Here is a 26,400-nt window from a genome sequence, read left to right as displayed (position 1 = left end):
CAAACAAATTGAATTAAAAAAAAACAGCTAACACTTTCAGAATGCTTATATTTCATGCTAGGACCTTTAGATCTTCATTCTCACAAAGCTGCTTTATGATAGAGCAACTTTATTATCCCCATTTTCTAAATAAAGAGATGGAGTGAAGAAGGGGAGATCTGAACATCACTGACCAGCCAGCCATACTAGATGTTCATAGGGAAAGAAAATTCCCATTAGGCTGCGGGTTGTGAAAAAGGCATGAAAGTCATGTTAAAATTACTGGCAGCTGGTCATCAGAAACAGAGTTAATAAAAAATGATATCCTGCTAACAGCTGTTTCCTCTGGTTGTAACATCATCACAAATCCTTACAACAAATAAAACAGGGAAAGTAGCATCACGTTGCAGCAGAACAAAAAAGGAATCACTAAATGTCTGATAGGGGTAAAGAATGAAAAAGGGAAGCAATGCGAGAACTGGCATTTTAAATGTGCACTGACTGTTTTTCACAGACAGGAGGCTCACCAAACACAACTCAGGGTCAGCTATCTTGACTTCAAGGGCTTACACCACTGAATAGCTTCTTACCCATAACAAAATCAATCAAAAGAAAAGCACAACATATTTTATCCAATGAGTACATTATTAAAAGGGCAGAGCTGGGCAATTATAAACTGCTGAGAGCGCAAGTGCATGGAAACTGGAGGAAACTATACAATACTGGCCTTATATGGTAAAGATGTGGACACATCATTTCTGAGAAACACTGTGTACGAGGATCTAATGAAAATGCATTTCTCGTTCATACACATGACACATCCTCATTCATCATGCAGTGAATAGACCAAGGCATTCTCATGTCTAATTGCTGGCTTGTGAAGGACCACTCAGAAGGGACACCCACTGCCAGTCATGGGACAACACAGCTCACCTGCACCTCTAAGCAGCACATGTAAGTGAATGCTGAGGTTAGAAAAAAAGAGTTACAAGAATTTAATGCCCGCCCTTTTTTTAATTCAACTAAATGGTGCTTTAAGTATTAGCTATCCGTTTTCCAAGACTTACATATAGATTAATTTCATTTACTAACTAATCAGGTCACTGTCTTATTAAGGATGTGTCACACGTCAGCTGCATCATCTAGAATATCACTCATTTTCTAGCATGGAATTGCAAGTTTAGCTGAGAACAATCTGCCACCATTTAGACTCCCTGCTTTAAAAAAATCATGTTTAAAAATTTATCAATTACTTACTAGTCCCTGCCACTTGTCATAAAAGAGTTCTTATTGTACCTCTCTAGCTAAAACTCCAAGTGGTGGGAATGGCCAGCAAGTCAACTCAAGTAGCAAAATGACCAAGGTTACCAACGGTGCTGGCCCTGTGCCTAGTTCATAAACTTGTGACATATTAGTGAAATAGGTCAGGGCACTGGCTTACGGACTGTCATTATCTAAAAGATCCAGCAGCCTGCCCAGGGCCCAGCAACATGAGCCCCAGGGAAAATTCGGCCTCCAAAGTGTGTGTACAGCTGGCACAGGGGAGAGGTGTGACAGCACAATTTCCATGTGGTTGGCCCGAGCTGAGGCTGATGGCTTTGACATGTTCCAGCCAGCAACCCTCATAGTGGCAGAAAACCACCTAGACACTAGCACTATCATTTACTCTGGGTTTGGGGAAAGTTCTCAAAAATTTCAAAATAGCCACAAAACTCAAAAGAGCTCCTGGAAACTGATGCTTCAACTAAATCCAGAGTTAGGCAACACTTTCCTCCAATAGGCATTTTTGGGGAAGGGAAAGTAAAAAGTAAAATTTAAGCACCGGTAAATACATTATCTAACTGCTCTAAGAAAGAATGTTTGTGATTTTAAATAACCTTGCAAACACATTCCTCCTGAGGCATACCAAATTCACTGTAACTCTTATGACATGACATTTCTAGTTGTTAAAGACACTTCCCATCAATTTCGATGGTAAACTGTAACTTCTGCCACTTACATATCACAGTGTATCTTACTAGTTTCTCACACCTCATGTCAAAAAGGAATCCATACTTAGGAAGTGCACAAAGTGCACTCATCCTACATGCCAAGGGCAGTACTGTGCAATCAAGAAACTCTAAAGACACATGAACAGAAGGGTACAGAAGTCTTCTCACACATCTGTTCCTATAAAGGAGCTCCACTCTGTGATGTGTGTTTTTTTTTAAAGATTTTATTTATTTATTTGACAGACAGAGATCAAAAGTAGGCAGAAAGACAGGCAGAGAGAGAGGAGGAAGCAAGCTCCCTGCTGAGCAGAGAACCCAATGCGGGCCTCGATCCCAGGACCCTGGGATCACGACCTGAGCCTAAGGCGGAGGCTTTAACCCACTGAGCCACCCAAGCACCCCTTTGCGATGTGTTTTTAAAGGAGATGATAGTATGTATATCAGAGGAACCTGCACACATTTCCACCCTCCCAAACTCTCAAAATTCAGCACTGGGAAGCTTGCCCACGACTTCTGGATTCTATAAAAGATCATTCAGAATGACTGTTTCTTAACGTAACAACAACCCCCAAAGTGATAAACGTTTTCGATCCACATGTTAGTTTGCTCAGTATTAGGCTGAAGATGCTACCAAACTGGGGCTAGGGAGCATCTAGCGGGTCCTTCAAATGTACGCTTTTGTTAAAGCCACACAGAACGCTGACCAGCCGGCTTACTGTTTCTCACAATAACCTAAGTTTCCAAAAAGTTAATAAACTTCCACGGTACTGAAAAGTGACACATGTTAATTCTACTAGTCAAATCAAGTATGCTCCTTTAAGACGCTCCACTTATCCCTCATACAAGGTCTTCCTAGCTGACATCCCAGAGTTCAGTCATGCCGACCCACACTGCTCCAGGGTGTGGGCTTCTGACAGCAGTCCACACCGTCCCCCTCATCCAGTTCTGCACAGCAGCTTCCCAGCGCCTTTCCAACCTCTGATCTGCAGTCATCTCATCCAGCCGCTTTGAAATCTGTGCTTATTATCCAGCCTGACTTCACTACCTTTGGATATAAATGCCTAAAAAGTCCCTCCCTATCCTGACTCAAGGAACAAGAGACAAAGATTTTCCAAACTTTCCATCCCTACTTTATATTTATATATTTTAGGGGGGAAAAATGCTGGTCAAAATAACTTTATATGCCCAGAGTTCAATAACTTTATCATTCTGTTCATACTTTTAAAGATCTTTTGTAAGTCACTGATAATGACTCCTTACTGGCCTCAGAGTAATACCCTGAGAATTTCTGAATCTCGACAAGGAGAATGGTAAGTCAAACATGTGCTCGGAAGCAAAGGAAAAGTCTTCAGCCCAGGCATAAGAGCTCCATTCACACTGTGCAGAGTTCAAAGGAAGTCTACTGAAGTTTTTTTCAACTTCCTTTTTCTTGTATCAGTATTATTTATGTGGATACATGTTCTGTTGAAATCTCTTCGGGCCCTACTGCTCCACATGAAGAAGCTACAGAGTCTGTGATCGTGGGACAGGGCAGAGTGGCACAGGGAACATGACACAGACTTCTACAGCAGACCGGCAAGACTGAGACACACAATATATGTCTTGTTGACAAGCTGGCCACTGAGAAGGGCAGCTCCTGACCCAGGACTAATACAGCCTGGGGTGGTTTTACTTTAAGGGAACCAAAAACACCAACCTTGAGGGTAAGCAGAGGCGTCCTGGAATCAAGCACACAGGTTGGGTTACCCAGTCCTGTCAAGGAAGTGAGATCCTAGAGCTGCCAGAGAGAGGCAGTGCGGCTCTGTAGAGAGCTCATCTGCCTGTGAGCAAAGAACAGGCTTTATGGGCACACACACAAAAAATGCCAAGCAAATTATTTGGCATCATAGGTCCTCTTTAAAACCTGGGTCTAATACCACATAGACCATTTTAAAAGTCTTAAGAATATGAAGGAAGTTACTATAAAACTATGGATTTCACAATTAGAAAGCAAAACACTGGAAGTTAACGTTTCCTTGCTCAACCACGCCTAAATATGCCATAGTGCACAGAGACACTGTATTACCTAACTATTTGTAAAGTGAAAACCTCATCACTAGAGACACAAAATTCCATATACTTCTGGTCTGAAAATAAACACAAACTAGGAATCCAGGATGAGGTAGAACCTAGTCAACATAAAATTCAGCTCAAAAGCAAAAGCTGAAAAGCAAAATAACTACTGACCTAAGTGCAAATACAGGAAATTGAAACAAATTGTTCAATTTCACATCAGAAAGGAGAGTAATCAGTTGCCTAACCCCCTGTATTCAGCGAATGACACTGGGGATTTCTCCCCTAGGACCTTCTGTGGATGACGAACAACTCCAGAGCTACCCCCTTTCAGTCCAAACCCTGCAGTGGGTTATGCACAATAAAAATAAATATCCACCCTCCGGGACGCCTGGGTGGCTCAGTTGGTTAAGCGGCTGCCTTCGGCTCAGGTCAGGATCCCAGGGTCTTGGGATCGAGTCCCACATCGGGCTCCTTGCTCAGCGGGGAGCCTGCTTCTCCCTCTGCCTCTGCCTGCCTCTCTGTCTGCCTGTGCTCACTCTCTCTGACAAATGAATAAATAAAAAATCTTTAAAAAAAAAATCCACCCTCCTGGAAGTAGAGATGAAAACCAGAAAAATACTGTAACTTTTTTAAAAGGTAAATGCCTTGCAGTTCCCTTTGTGTAGTAGTTACGAACAAGCAGGAGGATGGGAGTAGAGACCCAGTTCTGTAGACTGTATCATTTACTCACAACTTAAAGGTTTAGCCAGATAAGAAACCCAAGTCACTGGTCCTCTAAGAAAGCCAACACGTGCTCCACCACTCACCCTCCCAGCTCAGCTTCCCCTGAATTCCACTCAGGTCCCACCCCACCAAGTACAGATATTCAACTCGGCAGCAGAAAATTTGCTACATATGGTTATAAAGGAGGCTTCTGGACAAATCAGGACTGTAGATATTTGTCCATTAAACCCTGGGTCTATTTCAGAGTAATGTGTGTTTGGAAACCTTTTCTTCACTGCTTTGCCAGACTTGGGTTATGATGTTTACACAGTGAGGGCTTCTGCTAGCAGCACTTGCCTGTGTGCTCAGCACAGACTCAAGTTCCAGAAAACCAGCAAAGAGTTAAACGTTCTTTGCACTTGACTCGGTGGCTTCCCTTCACCAAACGCTCCCAGATCCCACCATTCTCCGAGCCACCAAGCAGCCAATCAAAGCAAAGGAAGGAAATTATCCTGGCCAGCTGACAGCCCCAGAGCTCTGATGGCCATATATGGTAAAAACCACTGTCAGAGCCCTGTCAGGCCTACAAGCCGGCTGCTGTGGACATATCAGTGAACTGCAGCAGCAGCAGAAGCCAGCCAAGGAAACGTACAAAGGACAGGCTGCCTGCTCATCTCCAGGGGAGGAGGACTGGGAGGGGAGGGTGGAAGCCGTCATCGGCCAGGGCACACTCTGAGTCACAACCACTCACTGTAATCAAAAATAGCCCCAGGGTACATTGTGAGGTTCCTTCTGCCAGGACTTTGTGCTCCATTGTTAACTGGGGGTGAGTAGGGTATCCCCCCTAAAAGCCCCCATAGCAAGACTATGGAAAACAGTCACTGGGAGAAAATGAAAGGGCCCTTCTGTGGCACTTCATGTGGTAATGAGGCCGTGCAGTGCTCGTGCGGCTGGCAGCTCGTGACATAATTTGGAAGTCATTGTTCTGCACCTGGTGCCGTCCCCCTGCATCCTCCAACCCCCCAACCCCCGCCTCACAGCCTTTCACCGCCCATACAATTGACAGTGTAAGGTGCTCTGCGCATCAGACAGCATCTATTTCAGGAGGCAGTGAATGGGCATCCCGTGACACATCAGGACACTGGCACTGAATAAAATTCCCTGCCCATCGCACCAAAGCGACCATGTGCCAAATGCCCACATCTGTACAAAGGGCTACTGGCATTGCTACCCTTGTCCAAACTGGAGCACTGCTCTTTGTGGGAATGAAAACCGCCTGTCAGCAGTGTGCAGTAAGGGGGAGATGCAGCCAATGCAAATCCAGCAGGTGCTGGCAGTGACGGGGGGGGGGGGGGGGGTGTCACAGAGAAAAGCGCCATCCATCGGGAGACTGCCATTCCTTTTGAGCTAGTCCATGAAAGAAGGCACTTATCAGCACGGTGCCTGGCGCTTAAAGGAAGCGCTCCATAATGTGAAGTGCAGCGATTTCCTCACTGTGGCTGTCTCTCGAGGCAGGGAACAGGTCCAGTACTTTCCAGACCTTAAGATAATTCTCAGAGCTGACAGAACCAAAGCCCTGACAAGCTAGTGTTTTTGTTATTAAGCATTCTAATGGCAGAGAAAGAAGGAATGCAAAGGTTTAAGTATCAATTAGACCACAGTTTCTATATATCCCCCACCAAAAAAAAAAACCTTTCACACTCAGTGGGGGGGAAATTTTATTCAAAAATACACATGTACAAATCAAATATAGACCAAGAGGCCCAGGTTCTAATCCACAAAGACCCTGGAGCTCTGAGCCCACACTCAGTCTGAGCTTCAATCCCCACACCTGCAGAACACAGGTGCGACAGCAACCCTACTCGTGCAACAACTAAGACCATTTAGGAAGGGGACCCTCCAAGCACATTCTGAGGTCATTTTGGAGTCATATTCTTATGAAGATGACATGAAGTCATCGCCTTTTCCTAAAGAAGACATAAGAAAGATGCTATGTGGATCCAGTTACAACAATATCCTAAAATGTGGAAGAGTGCTGCTTATTTTCTGGTTCTTCTCCATATAATGATGGAGGAAAACACTAATTTTGCACATTTACACTGGAAGTGATGGGACAAAAAGGACAAAATAAATGGCTTTTCTACCAAAAAGCTATCCTTCACCTCCTGTTAATCCCTCCAGTTGAACATTCCACTTCACCAGTTTCACTGAACGCCCATCTCTACACCCAGAGATCTTGGAATCTGAGGGGGAAATGTGGCTCCCACTTCATTCTCTGTCCTGCTGGGAACTGAGCACCTCTTCAAATTCATCAGTTTAACAAATCAGCTGAGCTCTTCTGTTTCATCCCCAGTTCCTACACACAGGAGAAACCTGAATTCCAGCAGAACTTTTTCTATGACATCTTCCTTGACTGAAGAGCCTCAGTTGGAACTCATCTCTCATCACTGTGTCAGAGACCTTCATGTACACACAAAGCTCCCCATCAAAGAGATCAAAGTCAACTGTTACCAAAGCTTTTTAAGACCAAGAACCCAGCACAGGTCCTGGCACAAAGGAGGTACTCAAATATCTACAGAATGAGTATGTGAATGAACGAATATGGTTTTTTTTAAGTACTGTTTTAGACTTCATTAAGGCTTAAAGAACAATTAGCTCTTTATACATGCTCTGATAATATTACTGATAATTTTTTAAAAATAACCTTTATATGTAATAAATTCATTGCAAAACATTTTGAAGAAAGTACAGGTAATGATAAAGTAGAAAATAAAAACCACTGTCAGTCTCACCATCAGCGTTAACATTCCAGACTCTTTCCCAAAAACAAATAACATAATTTGAAGTTATACATAGGACAGTGACTATGACCTCATAACACAATCTTTTTAGGTTATAGGACAGTATCATGGAACACAGGATAACCAAATCTTGCCACAAGACAAGACTGCTACTGTACAGAACCTCTTGCTACTGTATAGAACCTCTCAATTATTCATTTAAGATTTAAGAAAGTATTTATGTATCTGTATTCTGTATGTATTTATTTTCTGTATAGAAAGTTTAAAAGATATATGCAAAGAGTGCCTAAAACTCCCAGAAGACCTTTTAGGTGACTGTAAGTAACTCATTTATTCATGCATTGTGTGACCTAACATGATGAGTCAAGCACTATATTCTGAGAATACATGAATTAGTTATCAAATCGCTGCTTAATAATTTACCCTAAAACTTAGCTGCTTAAGACAGTAAACATTTATTGTCTCATAGTTTGGGGGTCAGGAGTTCAGAAGCACCTTATCTGGGTGGTTCTAGCTCAGGGTTCTCATGAGTCACGTGTCAGCCGGGGCCACAGGATCCAACTTTCAAGACAGCTCACTCACAGGGTTGGTCAAGCAACGCAGACTATCAGTGGAAGGTCCCGTGGACCTCTCCACAGAACTGCTCGGGTCTCCTCAAAGCAGGCTGCATCCCAGAGAGACAAAGTGGAAGCCAACATGCTTCCAGTACCTAGTCTAGAAGTCACACGCCATCAATTCCACCATATCCCAGTGGTTACAGAGTTCAGCCCTGTTTAACGCGGGAGGAAACCACACTACAGCATGAAGAGAAGGAGGTAAGGATCTCTGGAGGCCATCCTGGAGGTCTAGCACACAAACAGCCATCTGGTTTGCATCTTCCATCCAAGTGAATGTCAAGAGATCAAGAGAATATAACTGTAATCATTCTCCCCTTATCTGTTAAGTGGCTACAAAAATATTACAGTATAGGACGTGGTACCAGCAGCATGGATAAGCAGCCAAGGGAAGCCAAAGGATGATTTTCACTGACTCAGTGAATCAGAAATAACATCTGAGTTGGATACTGAACAGTAAGAAGAGGTACTTAGAATTCTGACTGAAATGAATCAAGATTTCTTCCTCAATAAATATGACAGAATAACACTCTAAAGCAGCCCTTGGCAGCCCAGGTTCTATGAGAAAATTAAGTCCGAATGCTCTAAGGCAGCAAATATATATGTACTGAATTAATTTCTCTCCCATGCATCTAGAAGGCATAGCATGCCCCATCCTTGAGAGAATTAAGAAAATATTTACTGAAATGATTTTCCGTGGGACTGAATTCTTTCACAAAACCGTAACTGAGAAAGACTACCAGATGAGTTGAAAAGATAGCTCACAGACATAAATAAAGCCATGTCACAAATATTCCTACACTCAGTTCCAAAAACAAATGGGAGAAAAGTAACTACGTGCAAGAAGGTACCGCACAGCCATACCAGAGAAGCTAGAAGGAGAGGGGATAGTTACCCAAAAGGGTGACAGAGGCCTGGCCACACCCAGCCCTCCCGAGCCCAGCGAAGAGCTGCCTCAGAGGCAGTTACTGGGAGGATGAAGTCAGCCAACGCTCCAATAGCCCAAAGTAAGAATCAAGGGAGGGGCGCCTTCAGCTCAGGTCATGATCTCAGGGTCCTGGGATCGAGCCCCACATAGGGCTCCTTGCTCAGTGGGGAGCCTGCTTCCTCCTCTCTCTCTGCATGCCTCTCTGCCTACTTGTGCTCTCTGTCCCTCTGTCAAATAAATAAATAAATAAATAAAATCTTAAAAAAAAAAAAAAAAAAAGAATCGTCAAGGGACGAAGGGAGAAAACAATTAGGGAAGACGGGAGCCCTCTGATTTGTACCCTCCACCTAAGGACAGTTAAGAGATCAAGAGCACAGAATTCTAATTAACCCCCCCACCCTTGTTTTAAGTTAGGATTTACAGGTTCGCTGTGATTTGAAGCTTTAGTATGTATGTGCGTGTGTGAGCACGCGCGCAAACACACACGCACCTTCCCACAAACACTGGTGTGTATGAGCCACCAGGGTTCACGACAGGGATGGGAACGCCTTATCCACATCACCAGTGCGGCTACTCCACACAGGAGAGGCTTGTTCGTGCCCACACAGTACAGCGCACAGGGAGCTGAAACCTGTATGCTCTTGATACAAGGCAGCTTGCGTAATCATGGGGGAAAAACCCTCACAGCCAAAACCACAAAGCAAACTTCTGTTCTGCAAGACTGCTATTATTCATCCTCTGAAAGACCAAATAATAAGAAAATGTATGAAGCCACACCTTGAAAGTCATGACAGCATGGCATGCCATAGCTTGATGAGAGCATTATGAAAGAGATCCTGAACCACGTGTGCTAATCTACACCACCCCACCTCAGGGCTGAGTACCTTCTGTAGTCCTCTAGCGCGACCTCCTACAATCCCACTTTCCCTAATAAAACCTTAACGAAAACCTCATAACTCATACACTTAAAATAAACACACATCCATTCCTAAGCTTGCCTCTTGCTATGTATGTGTTTTAATGTATTTGTCCCTACTACTCTTCCCACGTAAGTCCACAGAGATCACAATTTTCCCAGAATCTAACCACAAACCTCATGAAGTAGCAATAAGAAGCCCTATTTACTGCCGACACTAACCAGCTTTGAAGAGAAATTCACGGAAGGCCATGTTTTTAAATAGGAACCTTTGTGGAAGAGTCACAATACGTCTTAAGATCAGTACATGCATATTCGGTATTAGTATGAACAGAGCGCCCAAAAAGCACCACCAAAACTCACCTGCCTGTTTACAACCAGAAAAAAAGGGGCTGGGGGGCATTAATAGAAGTCTCTAAGGTGGTTATTAAAAACCATGCCCATCTCCTACAATTCATGTTTAGAGGAACCCCAGACTGCTGACAACACATACTGGAGCCCAGTACATACCCAGAGCATCATTTCTTGCAATCTTAATTTAAGTATCGCTTCACACTATATGTAAGAATTTGGTTGTTTTTAGCTTTAAACAAAAGCAGCACCTCACTATAAAACTATTTCAAAGTTGTCCAGAGACTGAAGTTGTAGCAAGGAAAGAGTGACACATCCATGTCCTACTACAAGTCTGTGACTGAGCCAAGCCCATGTTCTTCCTCTATGCCACACGGTCCCTCAGGGCTAAAATACAGACACTTTAATACACAAAATCCCACATAGTACCTGTGAACCCATCAATGATAAAAGTCATTAATACCAAGTACTGGCCTTATTTCCGATGGCTGGGCTTAGTTTATGCCAATGTCACCTCCTCCAAAACAAATTAGTATTTAAGGAGCAAAGCCACACAGACCATATTACAGTCTGGGAAAATGACTCTTGAGGCTCCTCCAAAAACTAACACTTCTTCCAAACATGGCAATTTTTAAAGCAACTTACTGTACCTTAATTCCTATACAACTGGTAAAAGAACAAAATACTAATGCAAGTGAAAATCAAGTCATAAAAACCAGTTGGCTTAGGAACTGCATATAAGTCTCCCTTAAATGATATAAATGAAACTCAAAGCTTCCCATGGTTTGTAAAAGCAAAGATGCATGCACACAGCCTTATGTGGATGTGGAACTTCAAGACTACGTGAACTCAGAGGAAGATTAACTGTTCAAAAGTGTGGGCTTAATTGGCTTGTCCCATTTCTTGGAAGCTAAATAAGCAAATCAGTCAGTCTTAAATAAATCTCTCACTCTATAAAAGGGAGAATAAAAACTCAAACTCCAAAATATATCACGGTGCTCCGGTGCCTGATCTCGGCTGACCAGCTAAGGTAGCCTCTCAGATGGGCACCACAGACCCACCACTTGCAGCTGACATTGAATTCAAACTCCTGCTCTACATCAGGTAAGCAGTGGTAATACTGTAATGCATTATTTGCCACTAAACAGTAGTTTTCTCCACAAAAATAAAGCTGAGTAGAAAATTAAATTTCAACTGAATGAAAAGAGTCTCCTTTAAAATGTAATCAACAGGGCACCTGGTGGCTCAGTGTTTGGTTAAAGCCTCTGCCTTCGGCTCAGGTCATGATCCCAGGGTCATGGGATCGAGTCCCACATCAGGCTCTCTGCTTGGCAGGGAGCCTGCTTCCTCCTCTCTCTCTGCCTGCCTCTCTGCCTACTTGTGATCTGTCAAATAAATAAATAAAATCTTAAAAATAAAAAAAATAAATAAAATAAAATGTAATCAACAACTCTGTCAGGAAGAAGGTACGTGTGGAAACACTAATCAACTCCATTCCCTAAAGGCATCCATCTACTATTTCTGTAGTGAGACGGTCCTATTGTATAATATCACATCATTCTGGCCACTAAAGTAAAAATCAGATGTTAAAATAAGTCAGTCATGAGCATCTGAGAGAAAGTAAAGTATAGAGGAATTGGAAGTTTTCCTAGTGAGAATTTTCCCTAGGAAAAAACATCAAAATAGAATGGGAAACAATACTTTGACAGAAATACACTTTACTGTAACCACTTTCCGAATCACTCAGGCCGTTATGATGAGTACCCCTAATATATACATGGCTCAGACTCATGGAGACCCAATGTTCTCAGCAGAGTGGAAACAGCTGTAATGTGACCCAACACCTGCATCCTCACCAGTCCTGAGCCCTTATCATTAGAACTCAGGAGTCACCAAGCTTATTTTCCTCCTAGAAGCCAACCAGAAAATAACTCTTTGCAGGCTCGCTTGCCCTCTCCACACCCACCCTCCCAACCCCCCACTTATCTGCAGTCCTGGGATTTCCTGTTAAAGCAAGTACCGAGTGTCATCTACAATATTCAAGAACAATCAAATTCACAAATCTCCTATCTTTTTCCCCATATTGGAGAGGGCTCCCTGGAGGGATAAAGTCAGGGTTTAGTTTTCCCTTACTGGGAAGCCCAGTAAGGCTGAAGGTCACACATAACAACTTTCAGTAAAGATCCTGTATTTCTACCACTTACTTGCACTGCTTAGATTCTAGGCTTAAACTCAGTCTTGTCCAGACTTAAAACCTCCATTGCTTGGAACATTTTCTTAAGGTCTCATCCCATTTATCATTCAAAAAACCAAAAAGTCTCCATCCTCATGACCTCACAGGAGGAGGAGGAGAAGGAAAAGAAAGGAGGAGAAGAGGAGGAAGATTAACTTAAAATTTTCTGCTCAGGGGCACCTGGGTGGCTCAGTGAGTTGAGCATCAGACTCTTGATTTTGACTCGGGTTATGACCTCAGGGTTGTGAGATCAATCCCCGCAACAGGCTCTGCGCTGGGCGTGGAGTCTGCTTGAGATTTTCTCTCTCTCCCCCTTCCTCACACATGTGCTCTCTCTCAAATAAAATCTTTTTTAAAAATTTCTGCTTCTTTTAAAAATTGCACTTTTTGAAAAAACTTCTGTGAAAAATGGATGATTACTAATCAAATCATAAAATGCCTGTGCCTGCCAATGCTCACAGCATCGTTATGATAATCTCTTCATCCAGCGAAGGCACACCCAGAACAGAGTTCATCATTTTGTTTGATGATTCTGTTAGAAAAAAACTGATGTGGTTAGTGAAGTGTGTGGAATAAGCCTCAGTTATATCAGAGTCCAATGGTCTCCACAATCACACAATTCTTAGTGAACTATCAATCCTCTAAGTCACTCTATTATGAAATAAATCAAGATTACTGGAGGGTGCCTAAGAGAGTAGAAAATCAGATTACTTACCTTGTGCAAAGGGAGCACAAGGAACGCTCCTCCCCCACTCGCTTCTATGATAATGGCAACAAATCTGGGATTGACAGCGCAAAAGGAACTATCCCAGGTCACTCGAGAAACCCGGATGTCATCATAACACTGGTCGTTTTTTACCGCTTGTCCAAACACATGCCGAAACTTGCTCTGTCGTACCACTCGCCTCATTGTGTCTGTGGAAGAGCAAAAAGTACATTAAAATCCAAACAGGGGGGAAAAAATCAGAATATGGCATTTTGTCTGCTCTCCTAAAAAGTAGCCAAATGGCAAACCCAAATTTCCTTGAGCAGCACATACTCAGAGAAAACAAAATGCGTCAGGGAAAGAATTACAAAGAAATGAAAATTTCTAACTCAAGATCCAGAAACAGCTCATCAGTTTTAATTTCAGGAGAAAGATCAAAGCAAAGAATGAAGGAAAATTAGCCTTTCAGAGTTGGGTGGGAATTGGAAGATAATTCACTCCAACCTTCTCCTTTCATTGCTAAGGAAACTCCCAAGTGAAGTTATCTGGTGAATTTGAAGCTAACGCAAATCCCCCCAGAAGTTATGATACTGTGGCTTTTTCCTCAGTCTGCCAAGGTGATTTTTCAGTTTTTAAGCATTTTCCCAGACATCAGCTGTGCCCTAAGACCAGCTATGTGTAGTGGCAAATTCAAGAAACATAAGCAAAAAAAAAAAAAAAACAAACAAACAAAAAAAAAAAAAAAAAAAAAAAAAAAAAGAAACATAAGCAACCGTCCTTGTCTTCAAAAGCCTTCCAACATAGAAGAGTATCAGAGCACCTTAGAACAGGACTTCTGGTCCTAAGTGCTAACAGGAGTTTTACCAAGGCACCAGACAGGTCAAAAGCCAGATCCTAGGAAAGAACAGCAAATGTTTAAATAGAAAGCAATGTGATAAAAGTGCTATTCAGAATGACAAGAGGTCTAACAGTAGCATAGGACATATTAGATGGGAAGAAACTATAAGCAAGGTGCTGGCTGAACTGTGGCAGTAAACCAGCCTGAGAAGTTCCAGAACGATTATAGCAGTAGTAGTCAGAGGAAAGGAAAAACTCAGGGAGGGGAAATAGACAGGTTTTCATGTCAGAGCTGATCATTCACCACAGCCACTTCCCAAGTAACCAGGGTACTTGGGAAAGGGGAAGTGACGCCAAGCTGGTGTTCCTGGGCTTCCTCATGGGTCACTTCAGAGTCCACATTCCACTAGGTATCCCAGAGACATGTGCACTGAAAGCTTCGTTGGGATGGCAAGGCCTCACCTGATCCAGGTTCCCTAGACTGCAGCCAATATAACTTTCCTGTCTGCTAATATGCAGGACATTCTGTTCATATTGGCTAGGATAGAAGGGGCCTGGAGAAAACATGAGAGGAAATGGAACATTGTCAAACCTGACAACTCAGCTGAAAACCAGCACCCCCGATCACCATGCAGAAGAAGGTTAACACCTGTCTACTCATGCCAAATGGGACACATGGTGGGCTGTTGCTAATTCCTTCCCTCTGATTCTCTTCCTCATGGCTCTGGGCCCACTGCTAAATGCAGAGAGAGATCATTTACACTTGCCAGAGCCTCCTTCTACCCTTCCAAGGCATGTGCAAAAGTGGCCTCTTTCCAAGCCTGGGGCATGTGGCTGGGCTGAGGCAACAAACGCTTGGCAAGCAGCTGAGCATCCGTGTTCCTCAGCCCAGCTGTTGCCAGAACTTTCCAGCTGACTACCAGGACCATACATTTAAAGCATTTGGTAGAGGAAATGGCAAAGGATTCGCTTCCACTTGGCCAGAGTCTGTCATTTGTGAAACAGCATGAGTATTTCTCAAGTATGAATAGGTAAGACAGCTTCCACAAGGTGGTGAAAACCAAAAGAAAATCACATCCATACAGAAGTCAATGTACAGCCAGATGGTCTCCGGATCCATTTCTCTACATAACCATCTGCACAAGTTAGCAAAAGCTAGACTCCCCACCGGTACCTTCCAGCAAGTGTTTCAAAAGTAAGTTAACAGAGAAGAAAGGAAGGATTGCACCATATTTCAAAGAGTTATTATTGTTCATGTATGAAGTTTGCACAGATTCAAAACATAAAAATCCCAGTAGAAAGTTATACAAAGGACATGAAGAGGTAATTTACAAAAGAAATATATTTATCTCCACCCCTTCCTGAAATCCAAATAAAATGCTTACCTACTTTCCAGGGAGGAAAGTAGGTAACACCAAGGACAGGAGAAAGAACACTGGAAAAAAGCCTACAAAAGAGCAAATGTAGGGGTGCCTGGCTGAAGAGTAAATGTGACAAGAAAATCTGGGAAGACAGAAAGCGATCATGCACATGTAACTGACGGAAGTGTGAATGTTCTCCACTCAGCTGAGGGCCTCAGGAGGAGAGGCTCACAAAAGGATGCCTGCCAAAGCCCACAGTGAAACCCCAGAGCACTCAGAAGAAAAGCTGTTATCTCTGAAGACAGGGATGTGGAAAATAGGCTGCAGAGAAAATTGAGTGAAAGCCTAAATTAAGAGCAGCTAGATACCCTTCTCCAGTGCTGCACAGTGAGAGGACTGCCCCACACCAGCCTCAGCAGAAGCCAGGCTGCAGGCCCTGGGTAAAACATCAGCAAGCACAGGTGAGCACAGGTATGAGCAAGCACCACCTACAACCTGGTTCTGTACAGTGGGGTCCCGGCCTTTGTTCCTGGGCTCCCAGAACACCAGCTGCCAAGTCTGGGTACTACACACCCCACTGTACAGATGAGACCTCACCTCCTTCCGTGAGCTCCACCACTCAGTCAGCCCCTCCACCCGCACAAGGTATCAGGTCAGCTTTTTGTGCCAACTTGAGTGGACATCTGAGGAGGGCCTTTAACTTAAAAAATAGAGACAACTTTCCCTCTTTACTCAAATAGACTAGATACCATCTAATCTCACCAACAATATGAATATACATATATAAAGTGCTTCGAATGTCCTCACTGAAAGACATTATGCAAATCTGCTGGCTGACATCCATACTAAAATACCTTTAGAAGTCATTTCTGTATTACGCATGGTGACAATTTACTTTCACCCTAACCATAAGGAGTCAGAATGAAACACAGGTTCTTTTGCTCCAACCACGGAGAAGTGTGTTAGCTACACAGCAGAGTCAGTGAGAAAAGGCAGTACTTCCAGAGCTCTATGCTGACGGAAGCCTCGTCAAGTGGAACTTGAGGGACAGTATGAGCCCATTTACAATCAAGGTCGAACCTGACCTGGGGTCAGCTGCCCACACGTGGCACAGCTGCTTTTGCTGAATACTACAGAGAAAAGCAATTTAGAGGGCAGGCTCCAGAGTCAGACAGCCCTGTGAGTGAGAGGCACAGCTCTATCATTTACTTCCTGGCCAAGGTTCAACAGGGCAAGTCAGTGTCAGATTCTCTATCTGAAAATGGGTACAATACATATGAAGTTGAAGTTATTATTAAATGAGCACTTGGTATGAGGACTGTAGCAGGAGATCAATATGTCAGAGCACCTTGTATGGTTAGAGACACATATCTACGCAGTAAATGTCAGCTATTGTTACTATCCTACAATTTGACATAAAGTCATTCATATTAAGATCCTAGTTTTGCCACTTACTAGCGAATTATTTAATCTTTATGAGCTTCAGTTTCCTCTTCTATAAAATGAAGGGACTGATACCTATAATAATTAAAAGCATCATCTGACAAAGCCTAGGTCCAGATGGTTTCATCACCGAAGCCTATCAAATATTTAAAGAATTAATGCCAATTCTTCACTAATTCTTCCAAAGAACAGAACACCTCCAAACTAATTTTGTGAGGGCAGTATTACTCTAATACCAAAATCAACGAAAGATATCACAAGAAAACTACATCAATGTCTCATGAATACAGGGCACCTGGGTGGCTCAGTGGGTTAAGCCTCTGCCTTCAGCTCAGATCATGATCCCAGGGTCCTGGGATTGAGGCCCGCATCGGGCTCTCTGCTGGACAGGGAGCCTGCTTCCCCCTCTCTGTCTGCCTGTCTCTATGCCTACTTGTGATCTCTCTCTGTCAAATAAATGAATAAAATCCTTTAAAAAAAAAAAAGTCTCATGAATACAGATGCAAAAACCCTCAGCAAAATACTAGCAGACCAAATCTAGCAACCTATAAAAAGGATTATATACCATGACCAAGTGGGACTTGCCCTAGAAATGCAAGGTAGGGTCAACATCTGAAAATCAAATAATGTAACATATCAATCAAATAAAAACAAACATTGTATAATCATCTCACACAGAAAAAGCACTGGACAGAATCCAACACTTTACTGATAAAAACACTCAACAAAGTAGGAATATAAGGAAACTTCCTCAAACTTATTAAAACAAGAAACAAAACAAAACTCAGAAGTAACACAATATTCAATGATGAAAGATGCCTTCTCTCCAAGATCGAGAACCAGACAAGGATGTCTACTTTTGCCATTTCTATGCAGTGATGTGCTAAAGGTTCTAGCCAGGGTAATAAGAAAAGAAAAAGAAATAAAAGCATTCAGATTGAAAAGGAAGAAACAGAAACTATCTCTGAACAAAGATGACATGATCTTACATATAGAAAATCCTAAGAAATCTACTAAAAAACTATTTGAGTAAGTTCAGCAAGGTTGCAGGATAAGAGATCAATACATAAGAATCAATTGTATTTTTATATACTCTTGGAAATCTGAAAATGAAATTAAGAAACAATTCCATTCACAACAGTATCAGAAAGAATAAAATACTTAGGAATAAACCTAACCAAGTAGGTGAAAAACTACAAGACACTGCTGAAAGAAATTAAGAAGACCACTATTAAATGGAAAGACATCCAGCGTTGATGGATCAGAAGACTTAACATTAACATAAAAATACTCCCAGCAAGCCTGGCTGGCTCAGTTGATAGAGCGAAGACCACCTAATCTCAGGATTATGAATTCAAGCCCCCATGGTGGGCATGGAGCCTACTAAAAGGGAAAAAAAAAAAAAAAGGTAACACTCCCCCAACTGATCAACAGATTTAATGCAATCCCTATCAAAATCTCAGCTGACTTCATAGAAATTAACAGATTCTACAATTCATACAAAATTGCAAGGGACCCTAAAATAACCAGAACAACCTTGAAAAAGAACAAATTAGGAAGAGCCATACTTTATGACTGCAAAACTTATTCCAAAGCAATGAAAATCGTGACAGTGAGTTACAAGAAGAAGGATGGACATATAAATCAATGGAACAAAATTCAAAGTCCAGAAATAAATTCATACACCTTTGGTCAAGTGATTTTCAACAAGTCTGCTAAAACCACTGGATGAGGAAAGAACAGTCTTCAACAGAAAGTGCTGGGACCACTGGACAGCCACATACAAAAGAAATTGGACCCTGTTCTACACCATATAAAGTAATTAACTCAAAATGGATCAAAGACATAACTGTAAAAGAATTAAAACTGTTAAACTCTTAGAAGTAAACACAGAGGTAAACCTTTATGACCATGGATCTGACAAACAATTCTTAGATATGACACCACCAAAAGCATAAGCAACAAAATAAAAAGTAGATAAACTGGATCTTATCGAAGTTAAAATCCTCTGTGCTTCAAAAGATATCATTAAGAAAGTGAAAAGACAATCCACCAGAACGGAAGAAATTTTTTGCAAATCATGTATCTGATAAGGCACCTACATCTAGACTATAAGAATTCCTACAATTCAATAACAGACAAGTAATCCAATTTAAGGGGGGCAAAGAACTTGAACAGGTATTTTTCCGAAGAAGATATACAAATGTCCAATAAGCACATTTAAAGATACGGACGTCATTAGTCATTAAGGAAATGTAAATCATAACCACAAAGAAGTATCACTTCACGCCCACTAAGATGGCTAGAATCAAAAAGTCAGAGAAGAACAGGTGTTGATGAGGATGCAGAGAAATCAGAACCCTATTAGCAGAATATAAAATAGTAGAGCTATTCTGGAAAGCAGTCTTGCAGCTTTTGAAATGATTATAAACAGCTACCACATGACCCAGAAATCCACTCCTAGAAATACACCCCAAAGAAGAGAAAACAGGTATTTACAAATATTTACATGTGAATGTTCTTGGCAGTATATTCACAACTGCCAAAGGGAAGAAACAACCCATAGGTTGGATACTCATTAGATGAATGGGAAAACAAAATGTGATATAACCATACAATGAAATATTATTTAGCAATAAAAAGGAATGAAGTAGTAACAGACACTACAACTTGGAGGAACTTTGAAAATATTACGCTGAGTAAATCACAAAATATCAATCACAAGTCTACGTTTTATGATTCCATTCATATGAAAGTCCAGAATAGGCAAATTGACAGATAAAGAAAGTAAATTAGTGGTTGTTTGGGGGGGCAGATGATAACAGGGGAATAAAAGGTTACAGCTAATAAGTACAGGAAACTTTCTGAAGTGATGAAAATGTTCTAAAATCAACATGAAAATGTTCTAAAATCATGATAGCTGTACGTATTTGTGAATACATATACTAAAAACTATTGAACTATATGCTTTAAATGGGTGAAATGTATGCTATGTCAATTACAGCTGACCCTTGAACAACATGGGCTTCAACAGCATGGGTGCACTTGCAGATTTTTTTCAATAAATACAGTACAGGACTGTAAATGTATTTCTTCTTATAATTTTCTAGTGACACTTCTTTTCTCTAACTTACTCTACTGTAAGAATACAGAATATAACATAGAACACACAAAATAGTATTAACTGACTGCTTATGTTATCGGTAAGGCTTCCAGTCAACAGTAGGCTGTTAACAGTTAAGTTTTGGAGCAGTCAAAAGTTATATACAGATTTTTTACTTCACAAGGGGTCCATGTTGTTCGAGAATCAACTGTGTATCTCAACAAAGCAGTTTTTAAAAATAACTGCACAGGGGCGCCTGGGTGACTCAGCGGGTTAAGCCTCTGCCTTCGGCTTGGGTCATGATCTCAGGGTTCTGGGATCGAGCCCCGCATCGGGCTCTCTGCTCAGCAGGGAGCCTGCTTCCCCCTCTCTCTCTGCCTGCCTCTCTGCCTACTTGTGATTTCTGTCTGTCAAATAAATAAATAAAATCTTTAAAAAAAAATAAAAATAACTGCACAGTACCTAGCACAGACTCTGAAGCATAGTAAGCACTGTCCAATAAATGTTAACCATTATTATTGAAGAGTCCCCTAATAGGTTTCTCTAACTGAGGGAAAAGAACCCATCAGTTCCTGGGCCACGAGTATAACTTTCACATAAGAGAACTAGCATCAGTTATCATGAGACCTTCACAAAATTTTATGTTCACCTATCTTAGCACAGTATTTACTACATTTCAATGTCCCCCCAAAGGAAAAAGTAAGATCTATCTCAACTTCTCAATTCCCCTGCATTATCAAATGGCATTAGTATTTTACTGTTGTTTTAAGTGCTCAGCTATGTATTTCCAAATTAAGATGTCGTATCATCCAACCTTGGGAGTTCTTTTATTAAATAATCTTATCCTAAATTATACAACTAAAGTATCCCCCAAAACTAAAACACTTTATAAAGGAATCGAATTTTTGATTAAATTAAACAGAAAAAAATGAAAAAAATCCTAAATACAACAGACACCAAGTCCAAGGAAATACTGGGTATAATTTTAAATATCTTGTCAGAGTTCAACCTTGGAGAAGTTGCCTCCTCATTAGGTCTTTCAAGTATAAACTCTTAAAAATGCATACGGCCTTTTCTTTGCAATTGTAGGATCATCAACAGCAGTAAGAGGGAGAAGATGTAGCATAAGTCATTCATTAAGCAACTCAAAGAAATGTTTACAAATTTCAAAATAAATTGACTTTAGATGTGAGAAAATGCGACATGGTTTCTAATTTCCACAAAATATAGGAATTACAAACCTCACCTAAGCCCTTACAATATGAAAATTATCATTCTACCTACATTTCTAACAAGACCAGGATTATCCTAAATGGGTTTCATTGTAATAAAAACTGATGACTTTGAAAGACAATGTGAGAACACATTGAGAGCAGAGGCTCAACTATGAAATGCTCTCTGTAGAATTTAGTTCAAACACCTACTTTATTTTATTTTATTTTTAAAAGATTTATTTATTTGAGAGAGAGAGAGCAGATCACGAGCAGGGGGAGCAGTAGGTGGAGAAGCAGACTCTCTGTTGAGCAGGGAGCCCAACACAGGACTCAATCCCAGCACCCTGGGATCATGACCTGGATTGAAGGCAGATGCTTATCCAACTAAGCCACCCAAGGGCCCCTGGAACCCCACATCTCTACTGCCCAAGTCCCCAAGTAATACTGAAGGCCAAGAAAGAGAATTATTAGGTCTTGACTGTCTAGTGACTATCATAATATAATAAATTTATTTTTTTAAATTTTTAAAATATTTCCTGTGGTTGCCATGCTGCACTTTATATCCCCAAGACTTATTTATCTTATAATTGGAAGTCTGTACGTTTTGATCACCTTCACCCATTTCATCTACCTCCCCCCTCCCCCAACTTCTGGCAATCACTGTTCAGTTTCTATGAGTTCTGTTCTGGTTTTGTTTCTTTGTTTTTGTTTTCAAAACCCACATAAGTGGTGGCATCTGGGTGGCTCAGTCAGTTAGGGGTCTGATTCTTGATCTCAGCTCAGGTCAAGATCTCAGGGTTATGAGAGAGAGCCCCATGTCAGGCTCTGTGCTCAGGAGGGAGTCGGGCTGAGACACTCTCTCTCCCTCTGCTACTGCCAAGTTATACCTAGAAAAATTTTTCATAGGCCATATAAGAAATATGTTGGGTGGGGCACCTGGGTGGCTCAGTGGGTTAAAGCCTCTGCCTTCGGCTCAGGTCGTGATCCCAGGGTCCTGGGATGGAGCCCCGCATCGGGCTCTCTGCTCAGCGGCGAGCCTGCTTCCCTTCCTCTCTCTCTGCCTGCCTCTCTGCCTACTTGTGATTTCTGTCTGTCAAATAAATAATAAATAAATAAATAAATTTTTTAAAAAAATGTGTTGGGTGTTAGATGAAAAAATGTAGACAAGACAGGGTGTTTATACTGTAATGGTACCAAATGAAATACACTCAAAACACCTGAGTAAATGTTACTACATTTTCTCTATTCTCTGTCTACTTCCATCCATCTCATAAAAAAATGACCACAATTTTGACATTTTCCTGTTTATTGAGAAGTTATCTGTTTAAAGATTCCAGCAGATGTATTTCTATGGTTCATATGAAAGGAAACACATCCTGCTAGGAACACATACAGGAAAACCCCTACTAGTAGCAAAATCCTGCCCAGCACATTTGCTGAGACTGTTCAAGAGCATCAATTACCCCAGTGCTCACAGAGTGTTCCTTTGCCAGCAGCAACCACAGGAAGACTCCAGAATGTCCCAAAAGGGAAAGAACATGTTCCCTCTAAAGTTGTTGCTTTAATGGCAGGCACTTTTCAATGTGGGAAAGATCGAATGCATTATTTAAAAGAAAATGACAAGTAAGATCGCAGATGAGGAAACAAATGTCCTAAAAACAACTATTTAAATGGCAATACAAATAGTTAAAATTGCTTTTAGGAACCTGGAAATGGAATATGTAAGCCTATGTAGAATAGACATTCACAAGAGAGCAGACACACAAAGCAAATATGGGAGGTGCTCCGATTAAATACAAAAATTCAACATTCACCAATTGTGGATATGAGATGACCAAGGTGTTTTGAATTTTCTTAAATAAAATCTACCAGTGACACTTGAATGCATCTAACAAATCATTTTAACTGCAGCCAATTCTTTTTTTTTTTTTTTTAAGATTTATTTATTTATTTATTTGACAGAGATTACAAGTAGGCAGAGAGGCAGGCAGAGAGAAAGAGAGGGAGGAGAAAGCAGGCTCCCCGCTGAGCAGAGAGCCCGATGCGGGGGCTCCATCCCAGGACCCTGGGATCATGACCTGAGCCAAAGACAGAGGCCTTAACCCACTGAGACATCCAGGCGCCCCTAACTGCAGCCAATTCTTAATTAACAGATTCATAAACGACACATTCCAAGAAAAAATATGCCAAAATTTACCAACTTGAACAGAAGTTGTTTTAAAAAAGAAGGAAAAAGACCACATGCAACATTTCTTATAAAGCACAAAAGAAAGATACACAACAGAACTCATACATGGCAGCTATGGCTGAAAGAGATGTGGACTCCACTGACGACACTGAGGTGCTGGGAAAAAAAAACCCACCTTTCCCCTCCCCCCCTAGAAAAACAGCTGACCACTAAGACAACAGACTGCAAGTACGGAACAGCCTTGATGTTGGTCAATTTATTATGACATCAAGAATGGTAAGAACAAAGGGGGAAATTCACCCTCATTCCTGCCTTCCAAGTAGTTTCCTCCCATGACCATTATTCATCCAGGTAATAGGCAAAATACCAAGAAGGAGGCATCAATTATAAATGTACTTTGTTTCAATTCAGTGACCCATTATCATTTTCGTTTTTAAAACTTTCCAGGAAAGAACAAAAAGAAAACACAAGATCCACCAAGAAGCATCCAGGCTCAGTCCTCACAGAAACCTGGAGTGGAAAATGTTCCAAAGCTCAACAATTCCAGGCCCTTCATTTTCGGCACAGAAACATTATGCGACTTGCCCAAAGATAAAAGACTTCTAGAGAGACACAATGACCTTGAACCACAAAGTACAGGGCAGTTCAACTTTCCGCCCCCTGAAGTTTCATACTTTTTCAATGATAAACTCCCCATCATACATACAATTTGGCTTTCCCACGTCAGCCAATATGCCACTCAGGGCTCTTCTGTGGCGGCGCTGCCTCAACAGTTCACAGTTCCACTTGGCCTGTTTGTGCGATTTTTAAATATGAAATCACATTTTGCTCACATTTTATAAAAATATAGAAACTGGCTGTAAACATTCAAAGACAAAGAATAACAGCTTTAAATAGGCGAAAGGAAGCAAATCTTTATGAAAACCCTTAGGCTTAATGCCAGAGGACTATGCACTTTTTTGTCTAAGAGAAATGCACAAAAGGACACGCATAAAAAGCTAGAAATCTATATATCAAGGGCAATTTCTAAAAGGCGAGGTATAGCGAACAGGTTTATACTTCTTAAAGCTTTCTAAGAACTCCTACTTTTACCTTTTGCAATTCTGTAGTCATTTTATGAAGCTGTTAGAGAAAGAAGTGAAGGACCCCTGATGGTGACATAAACACTCACTGACTGATGATCTGGAGTAGAATGGGAAGCAATGAAAACGACTGCTAAAAATGAAGTCTGACGAGAAGTGAAATGAGCTACAGAACATTAATCAAATCACCACAAGGTACACTTCAAATATCTCACAATCTCATGTCAACTATACCTCAATAAAGCCAAAACTTTAAAAATGAAATCAGCATTATGAACAGCAAAATAGCAACATATAAAGATCCTAAATGCAAAAAATAAAAATCTTCAAATTAACTCTCACACTTGAATTAAAGAGAGACCCTTTATCAACTAAATGATGCCCTAATAGGACCTCTAACTCACTTAAAATATAATAAATAATAATATGACATTACAGAAATTTTACAGGTGCTAAAACATGAGATTATAAGGTATTAGGGGTCATCTCCAGCTCTTCAACGACAGAAGTATATTTTTGTTACTGCACTACCAAAATAAGAGCAGATTTTTTCCTACGGTCATGTGCAAGGATAACATGTTTACTATCCCTCATATTCTCCCAATTTGCTGCTTATCACCAGCATCTTCATAAACACAACCACATCTCCCCATCCCTGGAGCTTTGAAAAAAGAATTGCGTAAGAAACCTCCATCACAGAGACAGAGAGGCAGGCAGAGAACAACTGCAGATCGGATTCAGAGGCTACACATCTCCCTCAAGCGTACCACAGGAGACTAGTCTCAGAAGCTGAACCTCTTCTCATCAAAGAGCCAAATTAGTCCCAAGAGTTCTCATATCAACTGCAGAACTTTTACAGACATGACTGACCCAGCAATCTCACTTAAAAATTCATGATGAATGTGTTTCGAAATACTCTTTCTGTACTGATGACCTACTTCTCTTATCAACAACTGGTGAAAAGCACACTGTATGACTGTTCAAACTTGCTAAGTCTGTTTCTTGCACTTAGTCAGATGGAGTTACTCTTGGGATAAAATTTTAGTAATACTTTATCACTATACTTGTACCAGGAAACAAAATTACTGGATTCCCAGATCTTTGGGGTTTTTTTAAAAAGACATTTTTATGAAGATCTTCGTAAGGGTAGGCATAGACAAAACGAGCAATGTCCAAAAAACAAAGTAATCACCTTTCACTGAAGAATTTGTCTTCCCTTTTTCATATCCTATACCCTGGGCAGTGACAAAACATATACTTTTGACAATGCTTTAAGGGAACAGCCAGATAGAGTGGGAAGTCACTTAACCATTAAATCATTTTTGTCCTACAATTGTTGGTTTCTTCATCTACAAAATGGATGACTACCATATTATTCTAGGGCTCCTACTGTAATCTGAAGCCTACAAATCGATACGAAATGCTTCTTTCATTGGGAGCCAGCCCACAATCCTCTAATAAAAGACACAAAATTCTCTGAGAACTCAATTAGTTACTAGTACTCACAGGGTTATACATACAACACAAACACACAACTGTGAATGCTGAATAGGTCTTTACTCCTCATCATTCATTTATTCAGATATTTATTGACCTTTGGTCATGTGCTTGGGATCATGCTAGACATGGCAGAAACAATGCTGAGCAAGGAGACCTGGCTCTAGCTCTCATGCAGCTTACAATCTGCTCAAAGACATACATTATAACCAAACATTCACACTAACATTAATGTGCTGCTGTGACAAGTGCTGGGATGGAGGAGCACACACAGAAGGAGTCAAGAGCCAGGGCAAAGAACCACCTCTTAGTAGTTAACTTCAAAGAGCCTTCTCTCAGGATGCCTGGGTGGCTCAGTCAGTTAGGCTTCTGCCTTTGGCTCAGGTCATGATCCCAGGG

The 26,400-nt window shown here is 41.3% G+C and overlaps 1 protein-coding gene across 4 annotated transcripts in view; it reads right to left on the bottom strand.

The window, feature by feature from the left end:
* CORO1C (coronin 1C) overlaps positions 1-26,400 on the bottom strand; it is an 87,008-nt gene that overhangs the window by 35,339 nt on the left and 25,269 nt on the right. For all 4 annotated transcript variants that reach the window (XM_080820896.1, XM_080820893.1, XM_080820895.1 and 1 more), the window contains one exon: positions 13,286-13,485. In XM_080820896.1, coding sequence (XP_080677022.1) covers positions 13,286-13,480 — 195 coding nt within the window. In that variant the 5' untranslated portion in view covers positions 13,481-13,485. The remainder of the gene's footprint in view (positions 1-13,285; positions 13,486-26,400) is intronic.

This window comes from Martes martes, assembly GCF_963455335.1.
Source record: "Martes martes genome assembly, chromosome: 13".
NCBI lineage: Eukaryota > Metazoa > Chordata > Mammalia > Carnivora > Mustelidae > Martes > Martes martes.
Note: the sequence above shows the minus strand (reverse complement) of the source record. Positions and strands in the feature narration are given on the sequence as shown.